The sequence below is a fragment of the Bubalus bubalis genome, chromosome 3 (genome assembly GCF_019923935.1).
Source record: "Bubalus bubalis isolate 160015118507 breed Murrah chromosome 3, NDDB_SH_1, whole genome shotgun sequence".
Taxonomy (NCBI): Eukaryota; Metazoa; Chordata; class Mammalia; order Artiodactyla; family Bovidae; genus Bubalus; species Bubalus bubalis.
This window is the reverse complement of record NC_059159.1, coordinates 164,163,849-164,181,716: the sequence shown is the minus strand read 5'-3', so window position 1 is coordinate 164,181,716 and position 17,868 is coordinate 164,163,849. Positions and strand designations below refer to the sequence as shown.

The window sequence follows — 17,868 nt, the reverse complement described above, 5'->3', positions numbered from 1 at the left end:
TGTCTCTAGCGTCAGTCCCAGCAACCCATAGGATTGTCCCTGCCAGTCTAGAGGGAAAAGGCCAGAGGCTCAAGTCATGAAAAGTGGGGCGAGTTTCCTCTGGCTCGTTAATCCCCCTTATCCTCCTGCCTGATGGGAGGGAGGGTGGGAGGGAGGTGCCAGTGATACCAGGGATATGAGCCTACGTTCCTGGGTTTTCCTCATCTTGGGATTCTCCACTTGGTAGGGTGGCCAAGACTTTAAATTCGACTCTCTCTCAAATGGTGGGCCCACGTCCAGAGCCAGGCAGGCTACCACAGGCCACAACAGCGTTTTTTCAGATGTGACTGTACTCTTCCCAGCTTCCTTCTTCCTGTGTTCTGTGCCCTGAGGGTGGCTCTGCTTCTCTGTTTCCTTATCCTGCGCCCCCTTCCTTTTCCCACACGAAATGTGTAAGTTACCACATGCGAGAAAACCTGTCCAATCAATACATGTGTTTCTCAAATAAATGACGAAATGAGCCAAAGTTGGTCTTCTTGTCTCTGTGTTGAAAGATTGCCTCCCTTCTCTGACTGCTTGTCTCAGCTTTTCCGGAAGCCTGGGGTTTGCTGGCCTCAGGGTTCGTTCCTTCAGTTAAACCCTCACCAGCAGTCTCCTTTCCAGCCTGGAGCCGGGGAAGATGCTGGTCACTTCATCTTGCACAGGCGGGAAGTCCATCTGGTGCAGGGACAAGTGAGGACTGACTACTCTTTCCTGTCTTGTCAGAGCATGAAGGGACGCCCGCCCCCAGCACCCCTTTTTGGAGATGATGACGATGATGATGACATTGACTGGCTGGGATGAAGACCCAGGAAACCGGTGCAAAGGCTTCTCTACCAACCCTTCCCTAGGCATGATTTGCACAGCCAGCGCTGGCTTTAGACGAGCCACGGGGTGAGGTGAAGGTGAGCACGCTGAGGACAGTAGTTCAGATGCCTGAGCTGGCCCACCTCCAAGCCCCCGCCTGACCCGGTGAAGCAGCGTGGGACCCTGTCTTCAGAACACTGGGGTTGGCAGCAGCCCGCCCTGGTCCTGCCTCAGAGTCCCCCATGGAGAAAGGGCTGGGGGGCTCCCCTCCAGCGAGTCCCTGTGAAAGTCGTGCCCTCTCCCAAGCTTTTTATTCTCTGAACTCCCAGACTGACCTGCCTGTCAGTGCTCAACTGTGTCCCAGCGCCAGTACTGTCCCCTGTGGTAAGGTCTCCCCTGGTAGAGCTGGTAGAGGGTAAAGTACCCCATCTAAACCCAGTTAACAGCCTTGCCTGCAGTCCTGGGACGTATATCTTTTCTCTGCCTTAAATCTGATATAAGAGGTCAATGAATATTTGAAATTAACAGAACAAAAATAAATGTCTGCAATGAAACCTGACTCAAGCTTTTGGGGTGAAATCGAATCTGGTTCCGAGAGCAGTCTGTGCTCTCTGGGAATGTGAGGGCAGGGGCTGTAACAGATGTGGGTTGGTTAACATGCGTGAAAGCACTGTGACATGCTTCCTTTGGCACTTAGCCCTGGAACTCTTAGGCTTTTCGAGCACTATCCCAGCATCCCAGCTGCTTTCGGGCTCAGGGCAGCAGGGTTAGGACCAGTCCCGTCGTCCACTGCCTCCTGCAGGCCCTGCACCCTAGGAAGCCAGGCAGAGAAGATGGGGAGGGTGCCTGTGTCGTCATCCATCATGGATGGCACCTGAGAGACTGAGTCTTCACTTGAAGAGCAGCTTCCATTTCCTCTGATTTCAGGCCCAGGACTAATGCAGGGAACAGTAGTGAGAAAATATTCATGGCCATTTTACTTATTTCAGCATTTTCCAAAGACCATGTAAGCAGTCTTTTAAAAGTAGAATAACTTTAATAAAAATGTTCCCTGATTTTAAATGTTTATAAGATAGGAACCCAGATTCCACTCCATCTCACCTGCCAATCAGACGTATCCTTTTTGGTGATAGCTTTGAGCCTGTCTTCCATCTGTGGGCCTGGGAGGCCTAAGAACTACCATTTACTAAACTCTGTTGATTCACAAGTAGGCGCTGTTGTGGGGCACTTTACCTAGACTGTCTCATCTCCAGGGGCCCTCACAGAAGATATTTATCCCCTTTTATAGAGGAGATTGAGGCTTAGACAGGTAAAGTCACCCGTCCAACCTTACATAGCTAGGAAGCGACAGAACGGGGATGCAGATCCTGGCCGTGGGATTCTGAAGCCAGGGCTCTCGGCCAGCCCAGCAGCATTTGTCCTGGGTTGAGGGAGGAGGGCAGTGTTGTATGTCAGAAATACAGGCTGCTGGGCCCCACCCCAGGTCCCCTGAAACAGAATTTCCGTCCTGTTAGGGTGAAATACACACAGCATAGACTTTTCTGTCTCCACTGTCTGCATTCACACCCTTGTTCCACTGGGTGCCATTTGGCCGAAGCCAGTTACTGCCTCAGCCACAACCCTCATGTGAGTTGATGAGCAGACTCCAGGCCAGGGAGCCTGACCACTTATTAGCTGGGTGACTGTATTTAGCTGCCTTAGCTTCCTCATCTCCAAGACAAGGGCAGAAATACTTTCTACTTTATTGTGCGAATTAAATGAGTTAATACTGTAAAGTGCTTAGAACACTGCCTGTCTGGCACATAATAAGTGTTATATAGGTGTTTGTTAAAAACAAAAATTCGAGTAGAGAAAATACCACCTTTTGTGGCTTGACTCTGAGGACCGTTGAAATGCCTACTTAACCTGGCCATATAATCCATTTCTCCAGACAGTAGATTTTTTAAAAAGCCCTCCATGCTGTGAAAGCCTCAACTGTATTTAAAGAGACCATCAAACAAAAGAGGCTGCTGAACTCCTATGGAGATATCTCAGCAGGGCCTCAGGGCAGGGGAGGGGCCTTAGCTGGACAGAGAAGTGGATGCCTGACCGTCCAACTCCAAGACTGCAAATCTTAACACCTGTTGTGACACTGAGCGGCTTTCCAGCCCCTGCTTGTGTGGGGAGAATACACGATCAGTACTGAAGGCGGCACGTACTATACTTTCTGTTTGAGCCCTTTCTTATTGCAACTTTTAAAAAGTGGCTTTGGTATGTTTTTGCTTCTGCCCTCAGGGAGAGAAGGTGCTAATAATGGTGCTGACGTGGGCGTTTAGAGTCCCTGTGGCAGTTCTTTTTCTAATCATTATTTGTTACATGAACAGAAGAGTGGCTCGTTGAGTAGGCTGGCACTGAGGGTGTCTGCTGAGGGAGCAGCCTTTCGGGGCTGGGTTTGTGGAGCACAGAGTTGTCTTCATGGGAGACAGACTCAGGCTTTGGGCAGCCCTACTCAGCTCCTGCAGTTGCTCTCAGGGTTCCGTGAGCTTGCTGTTTGAATGAGGAGAAACAGAAGACAGTCACAGACTATTTAAAAATATATATTTATTAAAATAATTTCGTTTTTAATTCTCAAAGCTTCAGACCATCTTTCCTCTCGCCCATGAGGTACTTGAATGTAGACATTACAGTAGACAGCAGTGATTTTTCTCTCCCTGGGTCTATTTTTTCCTTTTCTTTAAAGAGAAAAGGTTCAATATGTGTAGAGCCCCCACCTAACTCTACTAATGTAAGGCTTTGGCTTGATGGCTTATTACATCTTCAGTTGACACGCCCTGTGGCTTACTCACTATGTGAACGAATCATGTTTCCCCACCAGATCACTATGGGTGAGCAGTAAGTAATAAATAGAAAACATCAGTATTGAATATTACTCAGTGAATTCTTGGTTTTGCATTAGGGGGAGGATCAGGATAAGATTAAGGCCATGAAGAGCTCCCCGCCCGACACCTAAAGCCATTTAACTATCACCTTCCCATCCCATGGGAGGAGCTTACTGTATTGGAGGGTAGGTCACAGCCCTGGTAACTTCCTGCTTCTTTGCCTTTAATCAGCTGTCACTTACTCTCCCCCCAAGAGAGGGAAAGGGGTCCCAGCAAATGCTGCCATGGTTATGAAATCTGCCCCCGGGTGCTGGTCTCCATCCCACCTCCTGTCACAGCAGCCTTCTTAAAGGCACAGAAAGACTTCGCCAGGGCCCTCTGCAGCCTGGCTGAGGAGTGGCAATGGCCTCAGAACTCCAGGGAGCAAGTGCTGGCTTCAGCTGAAAGTTTCCAGGAGCTGGCAATGCCTTGAGAACAGCCAGCTGAAAAAACAGGAGACGTGGGGCAGGCAGTTCAAGGTCTGGCACGAGGCGCCCCAGGTCCTTCCAGCCCCCAGAGCCCTCACCCTCAACCAGCTAAGTCATGCTGAGAAGTGGGTAGGCCAGGTAGTAGCCCACACCTGAGCCCAGGACCACGCCGAAGAAAATCCAGGTGTTATAGGACATAACCGCCAGCATCACGAAGTAGCCAACGACCACCTGAGCGACATGGAGCAGAGACTGGCCGAAGTGACACAAAAACCACCTAGATGAACAGGAACACCCAGTTAATGCCGGCAGCGAGCTGGAAGCTAGGAGTTGGTGTCAGGGAGTGGAAAGAGCAACCGAGGTATAGGACTAGCTTCTTTATAATCCGTATGCTTAACCCAGGAGATTTATTTTTAAGGAGACATGTCAGAAACCAGTGATAGAGAAGGAAAGAGGGACTTGTACAAGGAGTTTGGGATAATCATTTCTCCACCACACTGAGCTCTGAGTTTCCCAGTATCCAGGGCAAAAAGGGAAAATGTGTGATCAACCACATCTGACAAAGGATTATACAAAATCATCAGTAAGGCAGACTTTCCCCCCCTCCCCCGAATCAATTGTGAGCTGTGAAAGGAAGTATTACAATGGAAAGAGCATGGACCCTGGTAACATTAATCTCTAGCTGTGCCACGTGCTAACTGTGGCTCAGCATAAGCGTCTTAACTTCTCTGAACTGCAATGTCCTGATCAGTAAAACATACATTAGTAAGACCTGTATGAAAACACCTGCCTTGCAGTGGGTTTGTGACTGTTCGAGTCCCCCGCCTAAGGAGCAGACGGACACAGCACAGCCAGTGCTGCAGAGAGGACAGAGTGGGGATCCCCAGTGGCTATCAGAATGGGGAGGGAAGGAAGGAGCAAGAGGTTGCCATCTACCAGGCTGGTACACTGCTAACCACAAATTTTTTTTATCATTTATATAGGAAGAACTGCAGGTACCATCTTGGGTTTGGAAGCCTTAGTGACCTAAGAAAACCTGCTGTGGTTTGGGGTGGGCTGAATGGACACCCTTGTTGCTGGACTGAGGCTTGCACCGGAGTCAGAAAGATTGGAGCCTCCCACGTGGCTGTTCAGAGAGCCCCAGCCTGGGTATCAGGAGACCTGGCTGTAGTCCACAGCATTGCTAACTAACTGGAAGCGCTTGGGCAAGTTCTGGTCCATCCCTGGGCCTCAGTTTCCCTTGGATGAAGTGGGGCTAAGTGTCCTGCGGGTCCAGCCTACCTCTCAAGGTGAGTGTGAGCACTCTGCCCGTTGCCCCCCACCCCACGTCTGTTACCTGAGAGGGCTTCTGCTGACAGGCAGGGAGTCTGAGCTTGAAGAATCCTGGTCTGCCGCTTCAATAAGCTGCTGGCTTGGGATGGACAGGTTCATCAGGGCCTGGTAGAGCAGCCTGGCTTTGCCAACCTTGATGCTTTCATACAACACAGCCAGAAGCAGGATGACCAACACGGAAAGGGCCATGCCTGTCAAAGGAGACTGAGTTACAGAGCCCAGCCGGGCAAACACTGCTCCCCTTCTGGCAGCTTTGCTGGGGACTTGGCACAGGTGGGGAAGGGCACCTCCCCCCACCCTCCCTCTGAATCCATTCCTCCTCCCTTCCCCTCGCATCTTCTTCCCCACTCTTGCTGGGCTCAGAACTCCTGTCTCGTTCCCCTTCCAGCCCATTGTTGGTAGAAGTGGCCTGCTGGAGTGTGGCTTTGAGCCCAGCAGGAAAAGCCACCTGGCAAAGCCCGGGGCGGTGGGGGGCGGTGGCGGGGAGCACGCCCAACGGCCCGCCGCCCCAGCTGCGCCCCAGCAGGCAGCACTGCGTCCCCTGAACACGGAGCATGGGTTCCCTTTAGTTCACGGAGGTCCACCTTATTTCTGTGGCTTCATAACGTCTGTGAAAGATTAGATTCTCCGGAGATGGCCGCCTTGCTCTATCCCACCCCACATTCTCTTCTTACAGTGCAGCCTTCCTGCCATCAAGGGGTGGCATCTGTGTTCCCTCCCCTTTAGTCCCAGAAGACCTCTGGGACTGCCTCAGCCAATAAAGGTGGAAACGATGCTCTCTGACTTCCAAAGCTAGGTCTTAAAAACTAGGCTTTTTTTTTTTTTTTTCTTTACCTTGTTCTTGCTTTCTCCCTTTTTTCCCCTACCTTTTTCTCTTGGGACACTCACTCTGGGAACCCAGTCACCCTGCCACGAGGACTTCAGCCAACAACCCCTGCTGAGGTCCTAGCTAACAATCAGCATCAATTTTGATCAATACCTGTAGTAATGGGCGTTTGGGCTTCTTCCAGCCCATTTTTATTCATTTTATTTTTTGATGGTACTCAACACAATTTATTGAAGGAATAAATTAAGAACTAAGAATTGACACATCCAAAACACAGGAATTTTTAAATTGTTTTATTTTTATTTATTTAAATTATTTTTTAATTGAAGGATAGTTGCTCTACAGAATTTTGTTGTCTTCTGCCATTAAGTGGCATTGTTTTAAATGGACCTGAGCTCTATAGAATTGGATTGTTCATAATCTTTGCCACTATCATTGCTGATCTAAGAACAGTCCTCTTATCACTTTTATTTTACAATCTGCCTACCAAGCTAGAGTTAACAAAATCACATGTCCTATTTCAAAGTTACTTTTTGAGAAACATGTATTATTTCTGTTAACAGAGGTAATAACAGACTTTGTAACTAAATAGAGCTACTCAACTAGGAAACAAGGCGTCCTGCTCTGTTTCTTTGTTCCTTCTGTTATGTTACAATGCCTTTCATAGTCTATTCCCCAGGTTGTAGGTAGGTACATTGTGATCACAGCAATTTCCATCCATAGGTTGCCAGCAGAGATTATAAACCCAGAAATTAAAAATGGTGAAAGGCTGAAGAAAACAAGTGTGGGCCAGGTCTAACACATATAGGGGGAGAGTATAAAGAGCTGGAGAGAGAGAAGGGTCAGAGAAGATGGGCAGATGGGAGACGTGGACTCTTCACAGAGACAGCTGGATCCCTGGGGTGAAAGCTCTGGTCTCAGCAGTCTATTTTTAACATGTAAGTACTTAAGTGGAAACACAACTCCATCATGATTTAGTGTCTGACTCTGCCTTTTCAAGTCAAAGGAATACTCGTCTCTTTCAAATTTATGTCTCATTTGAGGTCAAAGGCTGCAGCAGCTACTCTGGGCTTCTGAGCTGACGCTAGACAGTGAACCCCTGTATGAAGGAGGTGCTAGGAGGCAACAAGAGGACCTGATCTAGTTCTGGCTCTGATGCACACTGTGTGTCCCTGGACAAGTCTTTCCCCGTCTCTGGGTGTCAGTTCCTTCCCCATATTGGGGGAAGCTGCACCCTCCTGCCTCTCTCTGGGCCTCACAAAGAGCTCTTTGCAGTCTGAAGGGCAGAGATTCCAAATGGAATTACAAATGCAAAGTTACCGCTCAATATTTATGCAAGAAGAGTCAGGCTCCTGAAAATGTCCACAGAGCATAACAATAACGAGAACCTGGGTTCCCACTGCCTGGAGGTACTCAATCTACAAGTCTGGGCTTCCCAGTTCTTACCTGTAGGACTGTGGACGCTCCAAAAATCAAAGAGAAGCACTACCTCATCTGAGAAGATGAAATGCATCTGAAAGAGAAGGGACCGCATCAGAGGGGGCTTAGGGCAGTGGAAATCATGTTCCCGATTGCTCTCCAGCAACCTCTTCTAAAGGCCCAGGAAAACAAGGTCACTGGATTTAAGTGCTGCAAAGGTCATTAGAGCCATCAGAGCCAACTGAAGCCAGACAGGGCAGGGAATTGCCCAGGGTCCCACAGTGGGTGAGCAGTAGAGCTAGAATTGAGCTGGCCTGTTCCAGTTAGGAGCCTCCCTGGTGACTCAGATGGTAAAGAAACTGCCTGCAATGCGGGAGGCCTGGGTTTGATCCCTGGGTTGGGAAGATCCCCTGGAAGAAGGCATGGCAACCCATTCCAGTATTCCTGCTTGGAGAATCCCCACAGACAGGAGCCTGGCGGGCTACAGTCCATAGGGATGCAAAGAGTCAGACATGACTGAGCGACTGAGCATAGCACAGTTCCCGGTAGAAGTAAGGTGCTTGGCGGTGCCCGTCCTCACTGGGCCAACCAGTCACAGTGCTCTCAGTCATGCAGAGATGACTTCTTTGTGGCCTTGAAAGGCAATGAGGACATGCTAGGCTGAGGACTGACTGCCTCTTCTTACCCCCAGGGCCCCAGCCATTCTCTTCCAGCAGTGCGTATCATGGATGAGCCCAGGGTCAGCTGTCTTCAGTGTGTACTGCACACCTGTTCACCCAAAATTCACTAAACAGTTGCTGAGCCTAATCCCGTGCCCAGCATTATGGAGAGGTTAATGTGTCTGCCCTTGATGAGCTCAGTCTTATGGAAAGAATGAAGGTGGAAGCGAAGAGCACACAGCATCTGTCTGAAGGCTCTTCTCAAAGAGCAGCTGGTCCACCCTGTGTTCTGGGTGGCATCAAGAGCTTTGCGTATAATATCTCACTTCACCACAATCTTCTATGTGGCAGGGCCGATTAGGTCCATTGTATAAGAAAGAAAAGAGGGAACTGGGCTCTGAAAAGTAATTTGCTGAAGGTCACAAAGCTAGTATTAATAAGTTGGCAGAACTGGGATTCAAACCTGAGTCTAGTTAGATGCCAAAGCCCCATCCGTCTATGCTGCCTCTCAGTGACCAAGAGAAGAGGACAAGATGGGAACTGAGTGGGATTCTAAATGCCTGCATCAAGCTTAATGATTGGCGAGATTAAAGCCAGAGAAATCAATCAGTTCACACTCTCAAGGAAGGGATGTTTCCCTCTTGTCACCAGGTAAGACCTCAACCAGCAGAAGCACTGTCAGTACCCAACTATAGCTAAGCAGATCCTGGCTGAGTCGGGATCAGTTGGTGGAAGACTTCGCCTCCAAAGACAATGGCCAAATATTAGAATCTTCAAATGCCAGAGTGACGAGTGTCCTCAGAAAGTTTTTTAAATTGAGACGTAATTGGCAAATAATGTATTTGTTTCAGGTGTACAACATGATTCCATATATGTGTATATTGCAAAATGGTCACCACAAGAAGTCTAGTTAACGTCCATCATGACAATGTTTCTTTCTTGTGATAAGAACTTGAAAGATCTACTCTTAGCAACCTTCAAATCTACAGTTCTGTATTATTAACTAGTCACCATGCTATTATATCTCCAGAACATTTTCTCAGAGAATTTTTAGTCACCTGTTTTTCACCTTTTTTTCCCACAGAACACTGACAAATAAAATCTTCCTTGTAACTCCACGATATAAAACACAGGGCTTTTGGTGAAGAGGGGAGAGAGGTCTGAGCTTTGCTGAAATTCAATGTGAAAAACATTGATCTGGTCCAATTCTAGTCCCTTTCTAACCACTTCTCATTTGCAGATGGGTAAAAGGAGTTCCAAAAGGGGAAAGGATTTGTCCAAAACCTCGTAAGATGAAAACTGAAACCTAGACAGTCTTTTAAAAATCATGTTGAATAATTTTAAAATAGCTTTTTATCTCCCAAATATGAAAGTGATACTTGCTTAATGGAAAAAGCTGAAACAGTACCAAAAAGAAAGTAAAAAAGTATTTTGAGTCCTACTACCCAGAGATACCCTATGTCACGATTTCAAAAAGAGGAGGCAAAATGTTCACAAAAAATTGATATGCAAAAACAAATAGGTACAGGTAATCCTGTGAAACTGCATTTACACTGGAATTGCACTCATGGAATTTCAGAAGCCTACAGCACCATCTCTGCAGGTGGAGTGAGGTGTGACGCCTTGACCCCCACTCCAAGTTCATTTGATAAAGCAGCTGGCATGACTGGAATATCCCCTGTGGCTAATTAATCAGAGAGGTTCTATAACTGGATTCCTTCTGTCATCCTTAGGCTTGGGTCAGCTATCTCGGGGACCCCAAACAGTTTTCGCAGTAGATCAGAACACCCCCGAGAGCTGTGCTAGGGGTGCAGGTGCTGGAGACAAACGAGACAAGTCCTTGACCCCCAAGGAGCAACTGTTTGTCAGGGCAGAGGGAGTGAACAAATAGTACAAAGGGGTTTATGTATTCAGCAAGGGGGAGGCCCGTGGAGGCTGGGGGTAGTGGGGACAGAAGATCCCTGGAAGACACGTAACCCAGCCAGGGAGGCAGGTGGCTAGGACGTCTTCTGAAGCAGGAAGCAGTCAGGGAAGATGGACAGTGCAGGTTTTCCAAGCCGCAAGTGTCCTTACAGAGCGTCCACCCCACTGGAGTGAGGGGCCCGAGGGAGGGACAAAGACTCACCTCTCTTGCCTTTTCACCCGTGAAAAAGATTCAAATCAGCACACCCTGACTTGGAGCTGCAGTTTTCAGTCAAAGAGCCCTGTGGTCAGACACTTAAGGGGCGGGCCTCTCCTCCAGTTTCACAGCTTTGGATAAACCAGGGCCTCCAGTAGCTATATCTGTGTCTGGTTCAGGGCCCCACCCTGTGGGGAGGGGCTACGGGGAAAATGACAGCAATCACGGGACTTGGTTCTTCTTTATTTTCTCATTTGGAGTTACTCACACTTTGAGAATCCCAAGGATAGAGGAAGCTGGAAAACTACCGTCCATTGCCTCACAAAAGAGTCCGACACTACATAGCAACTAAACAACAACAAGTGCCCTCATTTATAAGCCAAAGAGTTTAGGGGCAGATTAAGGTCCCAGTCCTATCACTGCCCGGCTGGGGAACTTTTCATATAAACCCTTCCCATCTGTTTCCCCTTTTAGAGGGCCGTCGGGAGTTGGGTGTGTGCGTTTGACTAAAAGACCTGCGTTGGCTTCCTGAATCTTCAATTCTATGGCATTCTTCCTGGAGGAAGAAAACTGTGTACATGATTTATTCATAGACCGAAGAGTTTGCAAGCTGTCAATTCTCTCCAGCTCAGGTGAATCTGAAATGCTATTTCTAACCCAAGTGTAAGAGGATGGAAAGTGGCAAGGTCTGTTTGTTTTTTCTCCGAAAGAATCAGATCACGAACTTGCGAAGGCAGGGAACCGCCCCGGGGGGGTGTGTACGCGCGCCCAGCCGCCGGCTGAAATGCTCCGAGAATTCCCTCATGGGCGCCTCCCCGCAATCTCCCCCAAGTCACCGCGCCCAGAGCAGGGGGAGCCCCCGCCCGGATGTCTTCACCCAGCGCACCCCGACCCTCGTCCGCGCCACACCAGCGCGTAGTGACTGCTAGTCAAGCTGGACTGACTCCCAGCCGGAGGAACAAATAAAAAACCCCAAAGCCCCGGCCAGCTCTCCTGTTCCCGATGTTGACACAGCTGCCAGCACACCCCCTCAGCGGCCCCCTGCCAGGGGCGGCGGGCACCGCGGGATGCCCGGGGTCGCCTGCTCCAGGGTCCCAGCGCCCACCCCGCGTCCGCTCCTCCAGGAGGCGCCCGGACTCACCGCCATGGTGAGCGTGCTGGGCGGCCGGGCGCCGGGGCCGCGTCTGCTCGCTCGGGACTGGGGCTCCGAGCCCGGACAGCCGCCGCGATCGCGACCGGGGCTGCGCGGTCACGTGGTCCGGGCGAGGCGCGCGCGCGGGCGCCTGGGACTTGTGGTCCCCACAGTGCTCCCCGCATCCTCGGGCGCACCCACCGGCCGGACCTCCTGCCGAGTTCCAAGAAGGGAGCGGAGCCGGCCTCTGGGCCAGAGCCGCCAGCACAGCGGGGTCCCTTCTGCCTACCCTTTGGGCCCCTTCCTGTTTTGCACTTGAGTTGTCTTCCAATTATCATAAAAGGATTTATTGCTTGTTATAATAAACAGCTTAACACCTGTTAAGTCCATCTTCTGGACGTGATAACAAGAAGTTAGAAGTAAATTAAAGAAATTATGCCCCAAGCTTTTCATGTAACCATCCTTCTTCTTTTTCTTCTTCTTGTCTTTTCCAATCTGAAATGAAAAGCAATGCACGGTTGTAATTTTAATTTGTATTTCTTTAATAACTAGGATGGTAAACTTTCTTCTTATTGGTGTAGCCGTTTTTCTGTATTCTCTGTCCAGTTCATCCATCCTGCTTGGGGTGGGGAGAGTTTTATAGGGGATGAGGGACTTTTAACAGTATTTACTTTAAAATATATTTAGTAGCGACTTCACTTTCACTTTTCACTTTCATGCATTGGAGAAGGAAATGGCAACCCACTCCAGTGTTCTTGCCTGGAGAATCCCAGGGACGGGGGAGCCTGGTGGGCTGCCGTCTATGGGGTCGCACAGGGTCAGCACGACTGAAGCGACTTAGCAGCCGCAGCAGCAGCAACCCTTTGCCAGTCCTTCTAGGAGGCAAGTGGCTTCTTAGAGAAACCTTACCAGAGGCAGCACTAACAGACCTTGAACCTGGAATATGACCTCATTTCAAATCCTGCGCCAACAAGAACTGGCTGCAGGACCCCCAGCTTTACATTTCTGAGCCTTGGTTTCCTGGTGGGTAAAATGGAAAGAATAATAGAAGCATGTCATAGAGCTATGGTAAGGCTTAAGTGAAGTCTAGCGTGTTAAATCCTCATCGGAGAACCTGGCAGTCAGAGCTTGCTCAAAAAACAGTAGCCACTGTCGTCCTTAGTGGCAAATATTTCCATTCTGTTGTAACTGAATAGGATCCGGTGGTTCCTTCCTGGGACAGACCCTCCCCACCTCCTCTGCCTGCTTCATTTTTGTAGAAAAATTCATCTCCTAAGTCTCTCCTGAGCCACAAAAACCTGACTCAAGAATTATTGACTGAAAGGGTGAACATGTAGTGACAAAAATTGGGTACTGAGCCAGGAGAAACTGGTAAGAACTTACAAAATAAATGGGCCATACGGCAGTCACAGAATCTTATGTTCCTTCCTGAAGTATCTAGATAACAGTATCTGATGCAAATTTCCTGAGTTGTTTTACAGATGCTAAAACCCACCAAATAGAAGAAGTTAACATTAGGTGACCGTGAGTGTGTAACCCCCAGACCTCCTGGAGCCTGAAGATTAATGTTGTTGACCCCTGTGACACCACCCTGTTACCTCACCATCAGCCAGTCAGAGAACTGTGCACAAGCTGATCACACACCCTGCAACTCCTCTCCCTCACCTGGTCTTTAAGAATGCTTCCCCAAAGGAACTTCGCTGGTGGTCCAATGGTTAAGACTCTGCCTTGCAATGCAGGGGACATGGGTTTGATCCCTGGTTGGGGAACTAAGATCCCACATGCTATGGAGCAACTAAACCAGAATGCTGTAGCTACTGAACCTGTGCTCTACAACCCGTGTGTCACAACTAGAGAGGAAAGATCCCACATGACACATGGAAGACCCTGTATGCTGTAACTAAGATGCAATGCAGACAAATAAATAACGTTTTTTTTTTTTTTTAATGCTTCCCTGAAACCTGTTAGGGATTTTGAGTCCTTTTGAGCATTACCTGCCCTGTTCTTCATGCTCAGCCCTGCAATAAACCTTTCTCTGCTCAAACTCTGACACTTCGGTTTGTTTGGTTTCACTGTGCTCTGGGCGCATGAACTTGGGTTCGACAACACTATGAGAGGAAGCCCCTTCAGAGGTCAAGCCACTTGCGCAGGGTCACACAGCTTCTAAGGGCCTCAGTCTGAAAGATAGTGAGTGTTAAGGGAAATCAGGGGTTGGGCAGCCTCAGGGAAGAGCATGGGGCCAGCACTGTGAGGGGGTCTCAGGGGGACGGCCTCGGCTGTCAGGGATTGCCAGGCCCCATGGAGGAAGCAATGGGGAGAAGAGGTATTCTTGAAGCATCTGGGCCTCTGGAGCTTGGTGATTTCGGTGTAATTTCTCACCTCTCTGGGTCTCACCTGGGCAACAGAAATAAGAGGACTTAACCTTCACACTAGCAGGCTCCCATGCACTCCCCAACCTTCCATTGAAGGATTTTCAACACAGCTTTATTCATTTGACTATTTTTGTTGGCTTTGTTACAATCTGATGAACTTCACACTTAGTTCTCACTTCCTCATGTGTGTTATGATTATAACAGTCCTAAAGTCCTAAAGTGCCCCTTTACTTCCTGAACTACCAAAGACGTCCTTCCTCTGGTGCCCAGGCAGAGAACAGAATCCCAGTTCATAAAGGTAACACCATAGATGGCCAAGCCTCAGTCCATGGCAAGAGATTCTTTCTGGATTCTGTACTAGTAGGCTCCCCTTCTCCTGAGAAACAGCAGAGAATCTGTCCTTGTCTTTCCAGCGCACACCTACAGCCCCAGGACAGGACAGAATCCCTGGTCAGAAAAGACGGTGCTGCCTCAGTCATCACAGAGATCAGCCAGCACCCCTTTAAACTGGGTGCTCAGCTCATGCCTGCTCAGTTGGTGGAGGGAAAATCCAACCAGTCATTTCTCCTGTTGAGGTTCAGTAGAGGAACTTGATGTCTCATGAAAAGTCTACAAAATATTGTTTCTGCAGAATATCTGGCTTTGATGTGCAGATAAGGCTGTGTGACCCCATGGGCACTGCTATCCCTCTCTGGGCCTTTCTGGAATGGAAGACCTCTAACTGCCCCTTCATATACTAATGATCTACACTTATAAGGGAGCTTGAGGTTGGGGTTGAATACTTTATGGCTAGGATTTTTGCCATGTAGCTCCATTCAGCTAACTTACCTTGTTCTTCCACAAACCTCTGCTATGATATATATATATACATGTAAATATGTATGTGTATATATATATATGCTATGAGTAGCATAATGTATAACACATACATGGCAACCCACTCCAGTACTCTTGCCTGGAAAATCCCATGGGTGGAGGAGCCTGGTAGGCTGCAGTCCATGGGCTAAGAGTCAGTCACAACTGAGCGACTTCACTTTCACTTTTCACTTTCCTGCACTGGAGAAAGAAATGGCAACCCACTCCAGTGTTCTTGCCGGGAGAATCCCAGGGACGGCGGAGCCTGGTGGGCTGCCGTCTATGGGGTCGCACAGAGTCAGACACGAATGAAGCGACTTAGCAGCAGCAGCAGCAGCATACATAACACAACATTATGCATCTGGGCTGTGTGGCATAGCGGGAGTATGCACACTGGAGGTTGATCAGAATATAGAGATAGAGTGTGCCTGTGTGTTTCTGTATGATGTGGACTTTGTGTTGATGAGATTGGGAAAAGCAGGAGCCAGGACACCAACCTGAAGTCCATGGTTAAAGCCAGGACTTTGGGACTTCCCTGGTGGGTCCAGTGGTTAAGACGCTGAGTTCCTAGTTCAGGGGGCACAGGTTCCACCCCTGGTCAGGGAACTAGAGCCAGCATGCCACGATTAAGACCTGGTACAGCTGAATAAGTAAATAATAATAGTAAAGTCAGGAATTTATGCTGTGACAAAGAACCACTAAAATTTTTTTGCCCCACTGGGCAAGGTTCCCCAATAAGGGATCAAACCCATGACCCCTGCATTTGTAACATGGATTCTTAACCACTGGACCACCAGGGAAGTTCCCCAAAGTGGTTTTTAATGTATGCTTTTCTCCCTGCGGTTTCCCTTTTCTTTCCCAAATGTCACTCTCTTAGTGAGGTCTGCTCTGATCACTGATTTAAAACTGCAGTCTTTTGTATCCCTCACCAACCGTTGCCACCCACCCCCCATCTTACTCTGCTTTATTGTTTTTCCATGGCATGCGTCACTGGGTAGTAAGTATCCTGTTTATATTGGTTATCTAGTGTTCCTTTCTCTGCACTCAAATGGAACCTCAAGAACAGGGATTTCTGTATTGTTATTCAAGAAGGCACTCCCAGTCCCTACAAGAGCTCATGTTACAACATGCACTGTCTGCTTGTATTCGTTAAATGAATCAGCACACCCCAGCAGGCATGTGCTTCATTGCTTCAGAGGAAGGAAGTGGTAGAAACCAAGGCAGCCTCTGGATGGGATGGTTTTATTTCCCATGAGATGGTGGCAGGTTTGGGGAGGTTTGTGGGAGCAGTTAGAAAATAATTTGTGAAGAAGCACAAGGAAAAGCAGGGATACCCTCCCCCAACCCACAGAATACCCCAGCTCAGAAGACGGAGCTTGCAGCGAGGGGCCTCTGGGTCACCAGGGGAGGAACAGCGACAGACAAGACAGAGGGCCATGCACCAGCTCTGGAAAAGAGCATCTGCGAAGTCATGAGGCCTTGCAGCCCATAATAATGGTAGCAAACCCAAGCATGGCCCTTCCTCCCAAACTCACAGAGCAGGGGTGGAGAGACTACCAATCATACCCAAAAACACACAACCTGTTTCAGTTCAGTTCAGTCGTTCAGTCGTGTCCGACTCTGCAACCCCGTGGACTGCAGCACGCCAGGTTTCCCTGTCCATCACCAACTCCCAGAGCTTGCTCAAACTTCATGACCATCAAGTCAGTGATGCCATCCAACCATCTCATCCTCTGTCATCCCCTTCTCCTCCTGCCTTCAAGCTTTACCAGCATTAGGGTCTTTTCCGAAGGGTCAGTTCTTTGCATCGGATGGCCAAAGTATTGGAGTTTCAGCTTCAACATCAGTCCTTCCAATAAACACCCAGGACTGATCTCCTTTAGGATGAACTGGTTGGATCTCCTTGCAGTCCAAGGGACTCTCAAGAGTCTTCTCCAACAGCACAGTTCAAAAGTATCAATTCTTTGGCACTCAGCTTTCTTTATAGTCCAACTCTCACATCCATACATGATTACTGGTAAAACCATAGCCTTGACTAGATGGACCTTTGTTGGCAAAGTAATCTCTCTGCTTTTCAATATGCTATCTAGGTTGGTCATGACTTTTCTTCCAAGAAGCAAGCGTCTTTTAATTTCATGGCTGCAGTCACCATCTGCAGTGATTTGGGAGCCCAAGAAAATAAAGTCTGTCACCGTTTCCACTGTTTCCCCATCTATTTGTCATGAAGTGATGGGACCAAATGCCATGATCTTAGTTTTTTGAATGTTGAGTTTTAAGCCAGCTTTTTCACTCTCCTGTTTCACTTTCATAAAGAGGTTTTTTTAGTTCTTCTTCGCTTTCTGCCATAAGGGTGGTGTTGTCTGCATATCTGAGGCTATCGATATTTCTCCTGGCCATCTTGATTCCAGCTTGTGCTTCATCCAGCCTGGCATTTTGCATGATATATCTGCATATAAGTTAAATAAGCAGGGTGACAATATACCAGCCTTGATGTACTCCTTTCCCAATTTGGAGCCAGTCTGTTTCAGTTCAGTTCAGTTCAGTTCAGTTGCTCTGTCGTGTCCAACTCTTTGTGACCCCATGAATCGCCAGGCCTCCCTGTCCTTCACCAACTCCCGGAGTTCACTCAGACTCACGTCCGTCAAGTCAGTGATGCCATCCAGCCATCTCATCCTTTGTTGTCCCCTTCTCCTCCTGTCCCCAATCCCTCCCAGCATCAGAGTCTTTTCCAATGAGTCAACTCTTCGCAGAGGTGGCCAAAGTATTGGAGTTTCAGCTTTAGCATCAGTCCTTCCAATGAACACCCAGGGCTGATCTCCTTCAGAATGGACTGGTTGGATCTCCTTGCAGTCCAAGGCACTCTCAAGAGTCTTCTCCAACACCACAGTTCAAAAGCATCAATTCTTCGGCCCTCAGCTTTCTTCACTGTCCAACTCTCACATCCATACATGACCACTGGAAAAACCATAGCCTTGACTAGACTGAAACTCCAGTACTTTGGCCA

General features: G+C 48.6%; 2 protein-coding genes and 1 long non-coding RNA gene across 9 annotated transcripts in view; 2 read left to right on the top strand and 1 right to left on the bottom strand.

The window, feature by feature from the left end:
• Positions 1-1,379, top strand: part of FKBP15 (FKBP prolyl isomerase family member 15) — a 57,597-nt gene extending 56,218 nt beyond the window's left edge. For all 5 annotated transcript variants that reach the window (XM_044940468.2, XM_006061253.4, XM_006061252.4 and 2 more), the window contains one exon: positions 745-1,379. In XM_044940468.2, the coding sequence (XP_044796403.2) occupies positions 745-822 (78 nt within the window). In that variant the 3' untranslated portion in view covers positions 823-1,379. The remainder of the gene's footprint in view (positions 1-744) is intronic.
• Positions 1,380-3,385: 2,006 nt separating this feature from the next.
• On the bottom strand, positions 3,386-11,869 carry SLC31A2 (solute carrier family 31 member 2). 3 transcript variants are annotated; one of them, XM_006061254.4, is made up of 5 exons: positions 11,647-11,869; positions 7,755-7,821; positions 5,487-5,673; positions 4,303-4,427; positions 3,386-4,165 (listed from the first exon to the last, which is right to left on the bottom strand). In XM_006061254.4, exons 1-5 carry the CDS (start codon positions 11,650-11,652, stop codon positions 4,092-4,094), a joined length of 459 nt encoding a protein of 152 aa, XP_006061316.1. In that variant the 5' UTR covers positions 11,653-11,869; the 3' UTR covers positions 3,386-4,091. The 3 variants fall into 3 exon arrangements, with proteins under 3 accessions (XP_006061316.1, XP_006061317.1, XP_006061318.1); XM_006061255.4 differs by lacking the exon at positions 11,647-11,869 and adding an exon at positions 10,512-10,987; XM_006061256.4 differs by having other exon boundaries at positions 3,386-4,427; positions 11,647-11,851.
• Positions 4,426-11,489, top strand: LOC123332958. The gene is made up of 2 exons (XR_006550171.2): positions 4,426-5,439; positions 10,980-11,489. It is a non-coding gene; the product is annotated as an uncharacterized LOC123332958 (long non-coding RNA).
• Positions 11,870-17,868: the final 5,999 nt, after the last annotated feature.

Coding starts and splice junctions, on each gene's coding strand:
- SLC31A2 (XM_006061254.4), bottom strand. Junction 4,428..5,486: donor GTCAGCAGAAGCCCTCTCAG/GTAACAGACGTG, acceptor CTGTTCATCTAG/GTGGTTTTTGTGTCACTTCG. Junction 4,166..4,302: donor CGGCGTGGTCCTGGGCTCAG/GTGTGGGCTACT, acceptor CTGTTTTTTCAG/CTGGCTGTTCTCAAGGCATT.